This window comes from Miniopterus natalensis, chromosome X (assembly GCF_054644295.1).
Source record: "Miniopterus natalensis isolate mMinNat1 chromosome X, mMinNat1.hap1, whole genome shotgun sequence".
NCBI lineage: Eukaryota > Metazoa > Chordata > Mammalia > Chiroptera > Miniopteridae > Miniopterus > Miniopterus natalensis.
Window position 1 is genome coordinate 96801663 of NC_142103.1, and position 17780 is coordinate 96819442.

General features: G+C 42.9%; 1 protein-coding gene across 2 annotated transcripts in view; it reads left to right on the forward strand.

Moving 5' to 3' along the window:
* Window positions 1-16894, forward strand: part of SH3KBP1 (SH3 domain containing kinase binding protein 1) — a 308270-nt gene extending 291376 nt beyond the window's left edge. For both annotated transcript variants that reach the window (XM_087813683.1, XM_016199360.2), the window contains 5 exons: window positions 3073-3182; window positions 6722-6850; window positions 10574-10845; window positions 14357-14420; window positions 15410-16894. In XM_087813683.1, the coding sequence (XP_087669809.1) occupies window positions 3073-3182; window positions 6722-6850; window positions 10574-10845; window positions 14357-14420; window positions 15410-15451 (617 nt within the window). In that variant the 3' untranslated portion in view covers window positions 15452-16894. The remainder of the gene's footprint in view (window positions 1-3072; window positions 3183-6721; window positions 6851-10573; window positions 10846-14356; window positions 14421-15409) is intronic.
* The last annotated feature ends 886 nt before the right edge of the window (window positions 16895-17780 follow it).

The following is a 17780-nucleotide window of genomic DNA, read 5'->3' on the forward strand; positions in this document are numbered from 1 at the left end:
GCCAAGGTGGAGAACCAGAGTGACTTAGCCTTTAATTGTTCTGTAGTGGCTTCACTCTGCTCAAGTTTTGCCTCCAGAGCATGCTTCCATTTCCTAGACAGAGCCAAGATATAGGTGGTCCCTCTCAGCCCCTGGTAGCACACAGCCAAGGCCCTCAGTAGCACCTTGTTTGCTGGAACCATTCAGGCCCTCTCCTTCACCTCCTCCCTGGCTGCCTGCTCAGCATCTGCTCCTAAGTTTTGTGTCCCTTCTCCTTTCCCCAAGCTTCCTCTGCCACCTTTGTGTCCCCTGTCCTTCACAACCAGCCCCGTTCCCCGAGCAAACCTCCCTGTCCTGGGCCTTATTCTCTATCCCCTGTTTGGGAGCTGCATAGAGAACCAGCTTGTATGCAGAGTACAAGCAAGGATATTGGTGGGCACTTTTCTATAATAAAAAAACAAACAAACAAAAAAACACGGGGGAATGATATGGAAACAAATTATCCAATAATAGGGAATTGAGTCAATAAAACATAAATTGCAATGCAGTAGATTATACAACAATCAAAATATTTATGAACAGTTTTTTAGAGTTGTGGCATGTTATGTTAATGAAAGAAACAGAATGCAATGCTATGTATAGTGTGAACTACACTATTTATAGAAAAAGCCTGGAGGGTAATATACAGAAATACTAATAGTGGTTGTCCCAGTGTGGTAAGATTATAATTGACTTTATGTGTTTTTTTTAAATTATACATTGAGCATATATTACTTTTGTAATCAGAGAAAAAGTGACATTAAAAAAATTAATTGGGAGGATGTTAATGTCAGATGGTGGCTTTTTGCATCAATCCAAGTGTGTAATGGGGAATTTCCTTTCCAGACAATATGGAGTTAGTAGAGGTTAGTCCTCAGGTGTGATCAAGAGGGGAACTTTTAGGAAAATAAGATTTTCTTAAAGGGAACACTCCTGAGAGCATCAGGGCAGTGAACTGGCTCTGGAGAGGCCCACCTAGCAGTGGAGGTCTTAGCCCATCCCTGAGCCCTGCTGAGCAGGCTTACGAGGTGGAGCCCTTTAGGAGCCTCTCTCTGGTGCTGAGTGCTGATTGGCACCCCCTTTGGCCTCTGAGCACCACTGATATTTTTCTTTCTGCTGTCTTTGCAGATAGTTAGCCTTTGGTTATACTTGCATTGCCCTAATAAAATGAGTTCATTGACTACTCATTCACTAGGTGCTAGAATAAAGTCACTTCATATAATCCCAGGTGTAATGTAATGGTTTGTCCTGATCAGTGACTTGTGCTTGGCTTTGCATGTTCCACTAAAGTAAATAATTTGCACACAACACCTGCTCATTAATAGAATAGAGCCATCACACTGCCAAACCACTTATCATAACCATCAGCAAAAGAGCTCTCCCCAAAATGAGGAGGGAAAAATGCACATAATTTTTATATTTTCTCTCCTGAGCCAGTAAATTTGCAGTAATGGGTTAGGATGCTTTCAGCTGCAAATAAAGAATATATCTGATTAAAATTGGCTAAAATAACAGAGGGTTATTAATTTCATATGGCAAGAAGTCTGGGAACTAGATTATTCCAGGGTTGGTAGGTGGCTCATTGGGCTTGTTGGTCACCCAAGATCTTTCCATTTTTCTGCTCTGCCATCCTGACGATCTACAAGAGCATTGGCAATGCCTCTTCTCATAGTCATAAGATGGCTGCCACAGCTCTAGACATCCTATTCACAACAGCATCCCAAGCAGGAAAGAAAACAGGCAGCAACACAAATGGCCTTCCACTCACTTGGTATTCTCTAGCCAGAGGTAATGTCTTTCTCAGAGGCTCTCAGTAAACCTCCCTTTATTTCTCAGTGACCCAAATTGGGCTACATGGCCACCTCCAGGCCAATCACAGGCAAAGAGAAGCAGGATTGACTTAGACCAAACATGGTTCGGCCCAGGGGCTTGGCACATTGTCCTGAAACAAAACTGAGGCTGTGTTAAAGGGAGAATGGGGAATGGTTGGGGAAGGCAGTACCTGGCATAGCCTATAAAGCACAGTACTCTTGTTGGGAAGAGGTGGTGTTGCCCCAGTCACAAGCAATAATTGGTCTCAGAGTTGGCCCCTTTCTGCCAGCCTTTCTTTTGTGCATCACATACATATCTACACTTCATTTGTAAATCCCCCAAACTCTGTAGATCCAGGTAATGGTTTGGCCTAATCATTTGTTGAAGAGGGTGGCAAAATCAAGGCAAAGACCTTCCTCCTGGTCACATGCCAGGTACAGTAATGGTCTGACTGAATGATTCTACACTCATCTGAGTTATTAGTTACAGAGATATGAGATCTCTGAGTGCAGTCTCATATCTACCATACTTACTGGTGTAGCCTTGGTATTGAGCTGTGTGTGTGTGTGGCACAGAGTAGTTGCTCAATCATAATAGAGTGAATGAATGAGCATACTGATGACCAAAGAAGATGATGCCTTCATTGAGTGATGACTCTGGAAAGAGAATGGTGCCAGACTCTGTGCGTTATCTGGAGAAGTAGAAGCTTACTTTCCACCTCCAGGGAGTTTATGGTGTAATGTTAGGGTGAGAGCTGATGGCCAAAGTATGTGGCGTAACCAAATGAGGAGCCTGCCCCCTTTTGTCTTTTGGAATCAACAGCCTGCATTCACTTGTCCGAGGATGTTGTACCTCATGATAACTACTTTTTGTGGTGAGGCTGCAAGAATGTTTTATCTACCAAAATGAACTTGAATTTGTGGGGAAAAAGAGGATTCCTACTTTTCTCCTCTTTCTGTAGCTTTTCAAGATTTATGAATACAGGTATGGAAGAGGGGAAGAAAAATCATCTTTCTCTCTCCTCCATGTTAGCTTGTTAAACTGAGGTAGCGATAATTCTTCATTCTGTTTGAGTCATGTTTATTGGATGACCAAAGGATGTAAATAGCTTTCATAAATGATGAAATGTAATCCAGGCATCAAGGATGATTGTTAAGGAAAAGAGGCGCTTTCTGGAATGTTATAAGAACCTTCCCTCAGTCCTATTGTTGCTCTTAGAAATCTGTTTTACTTTTGTTTTAGACCTAGAAGGTTTTGACTCCGTGGTATCATCTACTGAGAAACTCAGTCACCCAACCACAAGCAGACCAAAAGCCACAGGGAGACGGCCTCCGTCTCAGTCCCTCACATCGGTAAGTGTCTCCTCAATTCTCCACAGCTCAAATGCAGGAAACATTTGAGCTCTAATGTTAAGCATTAATGTAAGCATTAAGGACTCTAATGCAAGTAAGTGGCTGTGTTGAGAACAAGTAGGAGAAGGAGGTCATGAGATACACTACTGATCAAAAGTGATTTGAGAGTCCTCTGGAATCAAGCAGTATTTCTGTTTATTCTTTGTGGGCCTGCCAGCCAGGTGGGCACTTCTTGTTCCCACTTTCCTTCTCTCTCCTTCCAGACTGATTCTTGTTTGAACCTGAAATGAAATTGGTAAGGAAAAAATATCATGTTTTATGGTAGGAAAGGAGAACAAGGCTGGTTCGGTCTATAAACAAAACTATTAAAGAAAGCTCTACCACTATGCAGTGCTTGGCAGTGAAAAGCCTTTTTCTCCCACACAGACCTTTCAGAGATTGTTTTAAACATATGAGGTACCTGGTCATGTTGGAGAGTGCAGTCAGAACCCTCTGCATAACCCACAGAATTGTGTGTGTGTGTGTGTGTGTGTGTGTGTGTTTTTAATAACTTCTTTTCTTATTGGAAACCTGTAACACACTATGGTATCAACTTTAAACAATGAAATGCATAAAGGAAGTTACCTGTGACCCTGCTCCCCAGAGCTAAAAACTGTCACCCTCTTGCTGTATCCTTAGCTTTTATTTAAAATTCTATTTGTGTCTATAAAATTGTTTATTCAAAAATGGGATCACTTAGTATGCATTGTTTGGAACTTGCTTCCCCCCCTTATATTGTGCACCTTTCTCCCCAATCATTACACATTCTTTCATAAAATTGCATTTAATGGCTTCCTGGTGTTCTAACTTGTGAATAGATGATAGTTTATCTAGCCAGTGCACTATCATTGAACATTTATGTTGTTTCCAATTCTTCATTATAAACACTAACGTGAATGTCACTGTAGAAAAATCTTGATGCTTCTGCAAGCAGTACATATGTGTCTGTCTATCTTTATCTCTCTCTGTCTATTTATCTCTATATATCACATTGCCTTGCCCTTTCTACGAATGCAGGTCTATGGTCTTATGACCTTCATCCAGATACACCAAGAAATTAACCTTTTGCAAGTTTCCCAGGACACTTTCTACTTTCACCTCATCACTGATCATCATTTAGAAGAAATGATGATTTCTAAGCAGTCATTGTTTAGAAGAAAAAGAATGCCACTTCCTTTGAACCTCTTCTCTCTTCTCTTCTGAGTCTGGAAGTGTGGTTTGAGTTGTTCTTTTTCCCTCTTGTATGAAACAAACCTAACTATGTATTGAAGCTTTTTGTGAAGAAAGACTTGAAAAAGTGGCTTACTTTTTCCTTCTTATATAGAGTACTATGTCAGTACCACCTTCTTTCTCCTTTCCCTGTCACCTACCCACACCCCCTGTAACACATCTCATAGACACAGAAGCTATTTAATTCTTCTTGGTATCTCTGTATTTAAATTTCTAATCCTACCTCCCACATCTTCTCCATAAATTCTTCATCATTTTTGGTTTCTCTCCAAATTCTTCCCAACTTTTCAAGATCTAGAGGTCCTTGAGGCATCCAGAATTAAATACAGAGAAATGTAAATTACCATCTACCACCCCACCCTTCATCCATACATCCCTTTGTCTGGGAATTTGTATATATTTGGGGGAACCAGGTAAAGGCAGCTCATATTTGCTCTGCTTTTAGACTACACATTTGTTGATTCACTCATTCAACAAATATTTGTAGGTATCTGTCTACTATGGGCTCAGCTTTGTGCCAGATACAAGACTGCAACTGGGAATGAGATGTACACAGTCCCTCCCCACAGGAAGCTTATGGCACTATGAATCAAAGTTTGGCATTTATATGGAACAACTTTATTTGTGGACTTAAAACAATAGGGTACATTTGTGCTTTAAAGAAGTAGAATTACTATACCCTCTTCCATTCACTGCTATCCATGGCCATATGGATATGTACATTGAATTCATGTTTAGTTTTCTTCCAGTTAGCACCTGTAGGTTTTTCATAGCAAAATGGGATTAGTAGACCTGGACATATTTCTAAAAGGCCATTGGAGGGAATGACTGAGGAAATGCACCAATTATGACTCCCCAGGCTGGGGCCTCTCACTGTAGTTTGAGCTATTTATCTTTATAGAATTCAAAGAGCAAGTTTTGATTGGCAGGTGGTGAACCATAGGTTATGAAGAAGGATTTGCTTTTTGAATAAAATCTCAAAATGAAAGGATTCAGACAATGCAAGGTAGTTAAGCAGTTAAGCTTAGATTACTAAGAAAGCTTGGTTGAGGGGATGTTATTCTAAGTAATTGGATTTTCAGATTAAATAAAGATTAACAAACAAGACCTTTTAATTTAAAACTTTGTTTACAAATTTCTTAAATGTATTAGGTTTCTGCCTTAGTAAGTAGCTACATGGAAGAAACAAACAGTATTTATAGGAGGGATTTTTCTATAATGGCACCAACTAGGGATTCTATATAGGACTATTTCCATACTATAGGGGTAGAAAGCATAGGAGTGAGGCTGAATATGAGCTCACCCAAAGCGATTTTTAGAAGAGTCTCCGTTTAAAAAGATTCCTTGCCATGGGAACTCTTATTTTCATTTGTTTTTGTCCTAAACTAGGAAAATTCTAGCATAGTAATCATTTATGACCAAGCAAATTCCAGTGAATTGGTTCACATTCATCCATCTTTTTGATCTTCACAATGAGGCAGAAAGGGTAGGAGTGTTATCCCCATATTTTACCAAAAGATGCTGCCATTCTGTAAGTATACCTTAGCAAATATAGAATCCAAAATGAATGTTGATTGTCCATAGCAATGAGGGCAGAGATTTAGCAGCAGGTACCAATTAGGTGTGAGCTTGCTGTGCTGGCAAGAAGGCTGTGCTCTGGGGCTATAGAAACTTTGGTTACTGGTCCACAGGCCTGGTGAACCCTTGCCTTTGGAAACACTTTACTTTTAGAAAAGTCATTTTAGGCACTTCACTATGCTGATTTAGTGGTCCTGGAAAAGGATCAGGAAAGAATGGAGGAGAGGCAGGTTACAGGCAGCCTCTTCTCAACCTGTGTGTCCTTCCCCACTGGATTATGAGCCCTGTGAGAGCAGGGACAGTGTCTGGCATGTCACCATTAAGTTCACTACCAAGCTCAGTGCTTGGCACATGGTAGCAAATATTTCCAGAAAGGAGGGAAGCTCCAAAGGATGAGGGAACAGGAAAAGTTGGATGATGGATGTTTGTATGGATGAAATGACCAATGGGCATCAGTTGAAAGATCCCATAGGATGATCCCCGGTGTAGGAAATCTTGCTTCTTAGTCCCAGTTCTCCTACTATCTCTAGTGCACAGATAATAGCACACTTTCTGCCTCATGGGGAGATAATGAGGAGACAAACAAAATACAAGTGCCAAGTACTTTGAAAATCATACAGCATTGTGTTAACAAAAGCTATGTCAGCTACGGTGTAATTCTGACAAAATCATTTTCTTTTGGCTTTATCCAGTCTTCCCTTTCAAGCCCTGATATCTTTGACTCCCCAAGTCCCGAAGAAGATAAAGAGGAACACGTTTCGCTTGCACACAGAGGAGTGGACACATCAAAGAAAACTTCAAAGACTGTTACCATATCCCAAGTGAGTGACCGGCCATGATGAGGGTATCCCAACAGCATGGGATCCCTGCTTTTTCGTGTATGTTCTGACAATGAGTTATAAACCAAACAAGGATAAATAGATGTCTTAGTCAGTTCAAGCTGCTATAACAAAGTGCCAGAGATTGGGTGGCTTATTAACAATGAAATATATTTCTCACATTTCTGGAGGGTGGAAGTCCAAGATCAGGGTGCCAGCACCATTGAGTTCTGGTGAGGGCTCTCTTCTGAATTGCAGACTTCCAACTTCTCATATCTTCATATGGCAGAAAGAAGGTGAGCAAACTTTCTGGGGTCCCTTTTTTTAAAAACAAAGAAAACAAAAAACTTTATTGATTTCAGAGAGAGGAAGGGAGAAGGAGAGAGAGATAGAAACATCAATGGTGAGGTCATCATTGATCAGCTGACTCCTGCACATCCCGACTGGGGATCAAGCCCGCAACCCAGGCATGTGCCCTGACTGGGAATCGAACTGCGATCTCCTGGATCCTAGGTCGATGCTCAACCACTGAGCCACGCCAGCCAGGCCTGGGGTCCCTTTTTTAAGGGCACTAATCCCATTCACAAGGGGTTCGCCCCCATGACCTAATTGCCTCTCAAAGGCCTCACCTCCAAATACCATCAAAATGTGTTAGTATTCCCACATAAGAATTTTGGAAGGACACAAACATTCAGTCCATTGCAACAGACAAGTTTTTGTTATTCTTTAGTGACAGTGATTAAATTAGTCATCAAAATCCACGAGGAATGTTACAAAGTCTCTAAAACTGGGCAGAATCCCTGAGAAAAAAGTTTGATTGATGATTTCCCATACTTTCTTTTGTGGTTTCTTTTCCTCTTCATACCATCGACCGCATATACATAAATGCCCTCACACACCATCACCATCTCAGCAATCAAGACAACTTAAAAAGCCTAGAGGTATCTAGAAAGAGTACATTAACTGTATTAAATGCAGTGCCTTCCACCCACACATCTTGACTTTTATCTTCAAAACTGATGGTGTCACAAACTATGGTTGGCAGTTCATGAATTTGAATAACTATTGTTGGTATCTTAAAAGATTATTTGAATTTATTTATTAGGATAAATTTATAGTCTAAAAACATTTTAATTTCATTGCATGTCCAGGGGATGGTATAGCTATTTTAAGTTATTGGCTTGTGAGAAGCAAAGAAGACATTATTTAGTGACTGTGTGTGGCTTCTGAAGAATACTCTGTATGAATTCTGATCATCCTATTAATGTGAATCAAGATTTTGAAATTTATGCTAAAAGAACCCAGTCAATTGGAATTATTTCCTATAAATGCTTGCAACTACTTTCTGTCTACAAGTAGGAAACTGCAGTCATTTTTAAAGTCACTTGAAGCAGGAATTAACACAAAGAAATCAAAGTTTATGTGGGATTTCCTTCTCATAGATTTACAATTTTACATGTATAGATTTTCTTTAACATCTTATACAGTAAGCAAAAATAGCCCATAAAAACAGATCAGTTGTAATTTTTCACAAAACTGAAGCATTCTTCCTTTATAAAAGGATTCCATTTGCAGAAATTGGATTTAGACCCTTTTTTTCTGGTGACCTCTAAGAGATCCTTAGAGTGTTTCTACAGTGACATCTACTGGTGGCAGTGGCTCTTCATGTTTCTGATTTTCACAGTTCTATCCATTAGCCTATTTCACTTCCTGCAGCCGTCATGTCATGTTGTTTATTACTTCTAGAAATTCCACTTGAACTAATTTGGTGAAGGTATATGGTGGCCTCTATTCTGTGATGATTTAAAAAAGTACTTGTTAGTCAAAATGGGCCTGGAGAGTAGGTCGTGTAGGAAATGCTCAGAGAAGCATTCATTCAAAAAATGCCTGGAAGCCAGTCAGTGTGAGGACATCGATGAGTTGGGGAGGTACATGACGATGCAGGACTGGAAATGTGAAAAAGTGTGAACTCAGGAATAGGAAAGAAGCAAAGAAAATAAAGACAGAAGAGTATGAATTTTCACTCGGGCAGCCACAGTCATGGTACCAGGCTTGAGGGTCCAGCCGATGGAGGAGAGGATTGAATCCCAGCTCTGCCACTTATTATCTGTGAGACTTGGGGAATTTCTCAATTGCACCCCTAAGCCTCCATTTCCTGCTCAGTCAAACATGCGTGCCAACTGATCCTTGTTTCAATTGTCTAGCCAACATCCGGCATGCGATAAGTGCTCCATAAATGTCAGTCCCTCTTCCCTCTTGCTATAACTCTTACAAACAATAAGCATGGAATGGCTGATCACTATCTCTGGCAGCAGAAAGCGCTTTTCCTCAATGGTAACTTGGCAGAAAAAAGGCGAGCAGAGAGGCTAGGAATGCTGGCCCATATGCCTCTGGCTTACTGTGCCCAGTCTCTCCCTCCAGCACAGTCTGACTCCAGACTCTGCCTCCTCACCATGCCAACCAAGCCCCTTCTTGGCTTCCACCCCGGGCGCCTGCTGCTAGAGGGAGTTCCGGCAGCGATGCGGCCCAGCTTCACCACCAGCCTTGACTTCTGCCTGTCACTCACCCTCTCACCTCCCAACATCCTGTCCTCCCCACCTGCCTACATCTCACCTGCCCTTGCTGCCGCCTCCTCCCCTGGGCCTGCCACATGCCCCTCTTCCCTCCAACCCATGCCTGCCCCATGCCACATGCCCTCCTGGTCTCCTCAGGATACTTCTCCATCCAACCTCCTCCACCTGTCTCCTCCATCTCCAGCCTGGCCCTCTCAGGCTCTTCCCCTCAGCATATCATCCAGCTCAGGGTCTCCCCAGTGTTTGAGAGTGAACAAAACCCTTCCTTGATCCTGTCTCCTCCTGAGGCTTCTCTGTGAATGCTCTCTCTCTCTCTCTCTCCCATCTTCCTTCCTCTGCCAAGTTTCTGGAAAGAGTTCTAAAACTTGCAAGCCACACCTCTCACCTCTCAGTCAGGCGCTGAGTGCCTTGATCAGGTTTCAGTCTCCCTTGTTCCAAGTGCGCTCCCCCAGTTTTCCTCTCAGCACCCTTGATCCACTTATCCAACTATTTTTTTTCCTTCTGGAAATTCCTGCTGGGGCTTCCCTAACCCAGGATCATTTTCCAGCCTGGCTTTGTCCCCTCTCACTACTCTGTCCTAGTCCTCAAGGACTCTACCTTCTCTCCCCACCTCTTCAATTTGGGAAGCCCCAGCTTCCGTCATTGGGCTTCTACTCTTCTACTTCTGTGCTATTCACCCCCATGACTTTCTCTTCCTCTGGCAGTTTCTCTGGCCCAGCTCACTCTTTCAGTTGTCGGCTCTGCCTACTAGACATGTACTTCTGTGGCTCTCTGTGCTTCTCTGAGTACATACTTCCCTCTCATCTGCAGGGTGTCGGTTGGTATATCTGTCTACACTTCACTGGGTTCTGAGCTCCTTGAGGGCCAGGAAAATATTTTACTTACTCAGAGTTTTGGGAGCCTAGCAAGTAGGTGGGTCTGGACGTGTGCATTAAACAGGTAGGAACTACCTGGCCAGAAAAGTGGTCAAATGTAAAACATACAAGGGAAGGCTCTTCAAGGGGAGATGCCTGCACTAAGTCGACCCTGGGGGCTTGTAGGTGAACGAGTGAGTGAGGAGTATGTAGGGGGAGTGGGGACAGTGATATATGGGGGGGGGGGTGGCTAAAAATGAATCCCTGACCTGAGGCCTCTCTGCCCTCCCTCGTCACAGGTGTCCGACAACAAAGCACCCCTGCCTCCCAAGCCAGGGACCATGGCTGCAGGTGGCGGTGGCGGGCCAGCCACTCTGTCCTCAGCAGCACCCTCCCCCCTGTCATCCTCTTTGGGAACAGCTGGACACAGAGCCAACTCCCCATCTCTCTTCGGCACGGAAGGAAAACCAAAGATGGAGCCTGTGGCCAGCAGCCAGGCAGCCGTGGAGGAGCTAAGGACACAGGTCCGAGAGCTGAGGAGCATCATTGAGACCATGAAGGACCAGCAGAAGTGAGTGTCTGGGGCCCCTTCTTTATCTGCTTCCAGATCACTCTGCTGGGCAGGGCCTAGTCTACAAGTCTGGGTCCCAGCCCACCCTGTAGGGTGGACTGGCATCCCTACAATGGTGGCAGCAGGGGGTGGCAGTGGGTGTGAGCCAGAGAGGCTTCATTGAGCTCAGCTCCATGTGTAACTGGGCCTGCTGCGTGCAGGAAGGCCACTGGTTGGCTGAGGGGTCTACGGGGAAGAGGCATTCACAAGGACTGACATGCTTTCCTTTCTGAGAGGAAAGATCTTTAAATCCCCATAAAATATGGTATGTACATGTACCACTTCTTAATAAGCCCAACAGCCAGCTTTTCCTCTAGCATCAGAAAAATTGCAGTATCTTCAATTAGCTGCCCAGTGTAGTAATTAGCTTGCATTTAGGGGCTGTCATGTATGAAGACAGGAAATCTTTAAATCCCAGACTTTACACTTAGCAATATGTTCTCCTTATGAGATTTAGGGGGCGCTCTCTGCTCATGCCCACATACATGCTCTCTCCAGACCTCTTATCTTCAAGGAGCACTTAGATGGGGAGAAAGACCTGTAAGCGAAAATAACTAGCACACCTAAATATTACCCGGGATGCCATATGCAGTGACAAAAATGGTCAAATGGTAAAGTGAGTAAAGTGAGGCTCAGAGAGTTTAGGAATCAGTTCTTTCTTGGGGGAACAGGGATGGTAGGGAGAGGCATCTCAAGGAAGTGTTTCCTGAGTAAAATTTTGAAAGATGATCCAGGTTTGCGAACAGCAGAGCACTCTGGCAAAGGGAATAACATGGGCAGATTCATGGGCATACAGAGCAGCCCAGCAGGTGGTGGGTCAGCACATCCCTGGCACCTGGCCTCCTGGATGGGGAATTGCCTGGGGTGGTGGTGGTGAGAGATGGGGCCAGAGACCCACAGTCACACTTACAGGAGATCACCCCAGCACCTGCCTCCTGCACAGGGCTGGAGGGCCCTGAAGTATTTTGTCGCCAGGTACTTTGGGGAATAATTGGGTTAAACAAAGTTAATGTCTTCTCTGAAGGACTGCTCTCTGAAGAGCCTTTGCTATACATTGGGAAGATGGAGAGGATAGCATATGCAGTGTTTTCCAAACATACTTAATCACAGACCCTTTTTGTTTTTTTTTCTTTTCAAGAGCATTCTAGGATGAGGGTTCCATGGACCTCACTTTGAGCATTGTGGCTCTGTTCAGGTTCTGTTCTATTTAGGCTGGATTTACCCCCTACCTGGAAGGGGCCCATCAGATAACTATGCAGACAGGCAGGATGGAACTAGAGAAGGTCTTCCGGGTCCAGCCATGCTGCCCCTATCTCCTTAAAGTCCCCAGCTCCTATCTGGCTCTGTGCATTACAGACTTGGGTACCCAAAGGCCCCATCTAATTCCAGGTGACATTAGTCCCCTGCCTAGACAGTGACTGCACACCCCAGTACATCCCAGAGCACTGATTCTTTTTTTAAAAAATATATCTTTATTGATCTCAGAGAGAGGAAAGGAGAGGGAGAGAGAGAAATAGAAACATCAATGATGAGAGAGTCATTGATCGGCTAGCCCGCAACCCAGGCATGTGCCCTGACCAGAAATCGAACCCTGATCTCCTGGCTCAACCACTGAGCCACTCCCAGCTGGGCAGAGCACTGATTCTCAACATTCTGAACAGGACCATCATTGGGTTAGAACAGCCTGGATCCAGGGCTTCAGCTCTTAAGGCCCTCTGAAAGGTGGCTGGAACCTTCCTGGATGTCTGAGTGCAAAATTGTCAGTGCTTTGGGGCTGCTCCACTCCGTGTTCATCTCTCCACTGTGAAGCCTGGGCATAGTTGGCTGGAATCATCCTTCCCCAGCCAACATCTTGAACCAACTCGTCATAATGACCCGTCTCCAAGGCCTGCCTTTTGCTGCCTTCCTCAGCCTGGCCTTCATGCCCAGGAGCACTGGGTCCCTACCAGTTTCCTGCCTTAGCTCTTAGTGTCACCTTTTTCTCAGCCTTCAGCTCAAGCCTCTGCCGACTCTACTCATCCCCAAGTGTGCGGGTTCTCACCTGCCCTCTTCTGCCCTGGCTCTCCTCCATCAATTTCATCTTCTTTCTTCCTTGTGGACTAATGGCCTATTTTACTAGTTCAGAACTTAATGACTTTCTTTGTACTTCCTTCCCCAACTAACTCCACCCACCTGGACCACTCAATGTTTTGCCTGCCATTGTCTTCATGGAGTCTTGCTGTTTACTTAGGACCTCACCTTCTACATCTTACCTAAGCCCTAAGTAGCACCCACTGAGATAGTGGTGTATAGCGTGTGCTTAAATAATACAGACATCCCTCATTTTATTGTGCCTTGGTTTATTGAGCTTCAAAGATGTTCCATTTTTTTACAAATTGAAAGCAAGAACCTCCACCAGCATAAGGATTACAACTCACTTTATTGTAATATTTGCTTTATTATGGCGGTCTGGTACCAAACTCCCAATATCTCTGAGGCATGCCTATTCAGTAACAAATCACATTGGTTGGTGAATGTCAGAGAACCCAACTATGTGTAGACAACAGTGTTGGGACGCTGGCCCAAGTTTAGGGACCATGATTGGTGCTCATCCGAAGTGAGCAAATGAAATATAACTTCTACCTTATTTGTTGTGCTATTTCTGCAGTCCTTGTTTTTCAATTTTTCCAATCCAGTCTGTAAAAGCATACATGTAAAATGGAGTGCTTGACACCCTAAAATGGAGTGCAGCTCTCTGACCAGTTGGGACGGTTGCAGTGTCCTAAGTATAGAGCCCTGAGTTTGCAAGATGATTAATTTTGTTTCACTTCATCATTTAAGGTTGGAAAGGGCATTAGACTGTGTGTCCTCTATTTTCTGTATGACATAATTACCATATCATTAGTTCAATTATTTTACCTCTGAGTTTTCAGATATAACTATTTGTAGGATTTTGTGAGAATCCATGAAAACATATCAGTAACCTTATATTAATTTAAAACTCTGGGAAAATAAAGAAAATATATATGGAATGGTAAAAATATCTACAATGAAAATTATTATGTGAGTGCACTTAAAAACTAGTAATTCTATAATAAAGGGATAGTTAGTTTCCAGCCAAGAAGGCAGAGAGAGAAGATGAGAAAATGACAGAATATGAACCTGGATAACTGGAGTCTCGTCATTGAGCAAGTTGGTAACCTCTCTAGGCCTCAGTTTTCCCATCTTCTTTTAGGAGAAGCTTTGACTGAGGGAATTTTAAAGGTCATTTCAGACCTACTATTTGATGGCTACATATTTTGGGATCCTAGATATAATGACAAGCCTTTCTGTCTCTAACTAATTTTAAGCAATAACAATGCAAAGGAAACAATGTTCTGTCCATATTTTCTTTGTAAAAGGGTCAAATGGATTTTGTAGTGATAAGAGGCTTCTTATCTCTTATTGGGGAAGTCTGGATTTTTGTTTAATTTCATTGTTGTTTGCTTTTCAGACGGGAGATTAAGCAGTTACTGTTAGAGTTGGATGAAGAGAAGAAAATCCGGCTTCGACTGCAGGTGGGTCCCTTGGGGTCCTGCTACCTCTGTGAGAGGCTCAGTTGTGGGTAGGGGCAGCATCAGGGTTTTATTTTGAAAAATAAATGATTGTTTCTTCTCTGCAGATTTAGGCACACTTCCTGTGGCAATTTTCTTAGAATTTTATAGGCTCACTTCATATCTTCTTCTGGGATCCAGGAAGTTTGAGGAAGGGAGACATTAGTAAATGTGCCCCCAGTTGGGTTTCTCACTTGGAATTTACCTGAAACATCTCCTCTGTGAAAAGTTCCCCCTGGTTTCCAGAGGCCTCATTGTAGTAAATGTTAGAGGACATGGCACTGAGGAGACCCATTGCCAGCTGGCTTCTGTTATGCAGTCGTTGGGACTCAGACCACAGCTGCCCACACTCAGCATTTGCTCTTTATCTTTTTACTTCTCCCTGATGGTTGTGTCGTCCTACCAGGGTGTCAGAGCCCCTGTACCCCTCAGGCCTCTGATACAACTCAGCTATTACCAAATGGCCAAAGGAAGACTTTCAGCTTACATCCAGTTGGTGCCCTTGGTGGTGATAAGGACTCATGCTGCTTAAAGAAAGGATAGGTGACTGCTTGTCATCACTTTGGCAGAGCTGACAGACACACACCCCTGGGCCCAGCCACAGCTGCCTTCCAACACTGCCAGGTGGTCCCATGTGTCAGGACAGCCTGCTCCACTTTGTGGCCAGAAAACTGGAACTATTGTTGCTTTTGACAAATTTTGGATGCTGGTAGGCTGAGAATTAAAACACCCCCCATTTCCTAGCATATTGTATCTGTGTGCCTGTTCTTTAGGTTTATGCATTTCTGGCATCGTTATCAACCCTTCATTCAGATGTGATTTTACCCATTTTGCCTTTAAACTTGTCAGGTTGATTATTTTCTTTCAATGAACAAGGTTGATTATCTTTCAGCTTCTTTCAAACTAGCCCATTCATTATGATTTTGTTGGCTCTTTTTTTCCCCCCTTTATAGATGGAAGTTAATGAAATAAAGAAAGCTCTTCAATCAAAATGAATACTTGATAAATGAAATGTCACATTATTCATCCTGAGTCTAAGACTCAAATTTTCCGCCCCAGCCAAAATAACCTTGTGCCAAAAGATTAAAGATTTGCCTCAATATGTCCCTGATTGAAAGATTAGCACAAAAGTCTTGATAGCACAACACAAATTCCATCCAAGAGGAGACTTCCCCACGACATAGTCCTGGGTCTGGCACTGGTTGTGACTTAAACAGCAAATTGTGCTAAAGGCTTTTTTACTATGAGATCTCATTCGAAACGAAAACTCAGGCAGTTTAGTCCATAGTGGTACTATTTTGATGATATTTTCCATTAATAAAATGTAATTTCAGATTATTCGTTTACAAGCTTTATAATTTTATGATTTTTTAATCGTGTTTTGTCACAGGTTCCCCCAATATTTGTATTACACATAGTCTGGAGCAAGCGTCCCTTTCTTTTGCTGCAGGCGGAAAGCTGCCTCGCTTTGTTTCCCCTCTAGGAGTCTATTACATATGCAATTTTAGGTCCAACCTGTCCCTTCCCCTGCCAGCAAACTCCACCACCCTGACATCAATTTTAGCTTATATGTGATGGTATATTTACAAAAAGAGAAAGAGAAAATCTGGTATTTGCAATGATCTGTGCCTTCTTTTTACCACCCTCTTGATTGGAACTTTTGTGATGCAGCTACCATGATTCAAAAAAAAATTTTTTTTAGCCAGCCACTTATCAAAGTCCACTAGAGGCCACTGTCTTCAAAGTTTCTCTCCCCTAGCTAAAGGTCCTAAGAGGAGACAGCTGTGAAGTTGGGTAAGCTCTGTGGTACCAGCTGCGACTTTTAAGTTCTCCTAGTTTTAGGTTGTTCATGAAACTAAAAATGTCACCCCTGCTTGATTTTTCATCAGCCAAGTTAAACCCCTGCTTCCTGTCCTTTGCACCTTTTGCGTGAACAGAATATGCATTATTAAAGCAAAAATAAATAAAAGTAAAATGCAAATAAAAACAAGGGAGGGGAGTTGTATTATTTCCTACACTGGGTTATCTTTGTGTGTTGTTGTTTCAACTGTACTCGCATAATGTCATTTGCCTCACTATCTTGTAACCCCTTCCTTAGGTGCAAGGGAACGGGAGGTGGGGGGGGGGGGCTCTTGTTGAAGTATAGCCATCGGTTCTTTCTGGCATTTTTTGAATAGCTTTTTCCCTCCCAAGGAAACTGGTGTTTGCTTGTCTGCTTTATCTTTGTAGCAAATGAACAGTTCAGCCTAAGTCTATGTGACTGCTTTCTCATCCTTTGCTGAAAATAAGGCGACATACTGTAAGGCAAGATTGTTTGGGGATTGGGGGCGGTGGTCCTTTACTGGCCCCTGAAGATGTTTTATGTGTTTCTAAAAAGCTGCTTTGTCTATTTCCTGAGTTTTGGAGTAAAAGTAATAAACATTAATTGATTTTCACAACCGGAAAGAATGAGAATTGATAACACTGAAGAAGTGATGCAAAAAAAAAAAAAAAGTCACGTTATTGATCATTGAAAGTATTACAAATAAAAGTATCTTTCATTCTTCCCCTGCCTTCCTCTGGCCTACATACTCATCCTTGTTGCTTGAGGCTGCTACTTCCTCCCGAGTATTTACAGAGCTTATATGCCTGGTCTGCCAGGGTTAAGGAAGGGAGTTAAGGGAAGAGAAGGATATAAAGAAAGAAACCTCCTATCCTTCATTCCCATGTCTTTTCAGCAGCCTTGCTCTCAATGTGCTTGGGGCCAGGAGCACCAAGTTTCCAGGAGCAGCATAAAACATTCCTGTACCCCTTGGCTGTCGTAAGCATTCCTGTATTAAACTTGAAGCCTTCAGAGATTTCCCATCACCTAATATAAGAATGAGGTTTGGATTCTCTGATGTTTGGATTTCTCATTAACTCATCATGAAAATCCCTAATGATATAGTTTTATATAATGTGTATACAGAGTAGGATTGTTAATAATTAAAATGAGAGGTTGGAGTGCCCTCATGGGGCACTAGAAACCTGGAATGTAGAGGACTGTTATTTTCCCCTCATAGAGGCCACTGGCTTTCTTTGTATAAGGAGAGGGAGAAGTGATTCAGAAGAAGTTGGCATATCCAGCTTCATTACTGACCCTTGGGCTAACCAGCAAGAGGATTCTACATCATGGAACTGGGTGAGCCACTGTCTGAACAGCCACCATCTTTACTCTTTACAAAATGGACCTGCCAAAAAATATTGAGAAGCTTGGAAGTATCACCTTTGAAAAAATTCTTTTGCGTTCAGCATGGACTCGACCAGTATCTGTGAAAATTATTTTTTTGCTTCATTTTCTAAAGT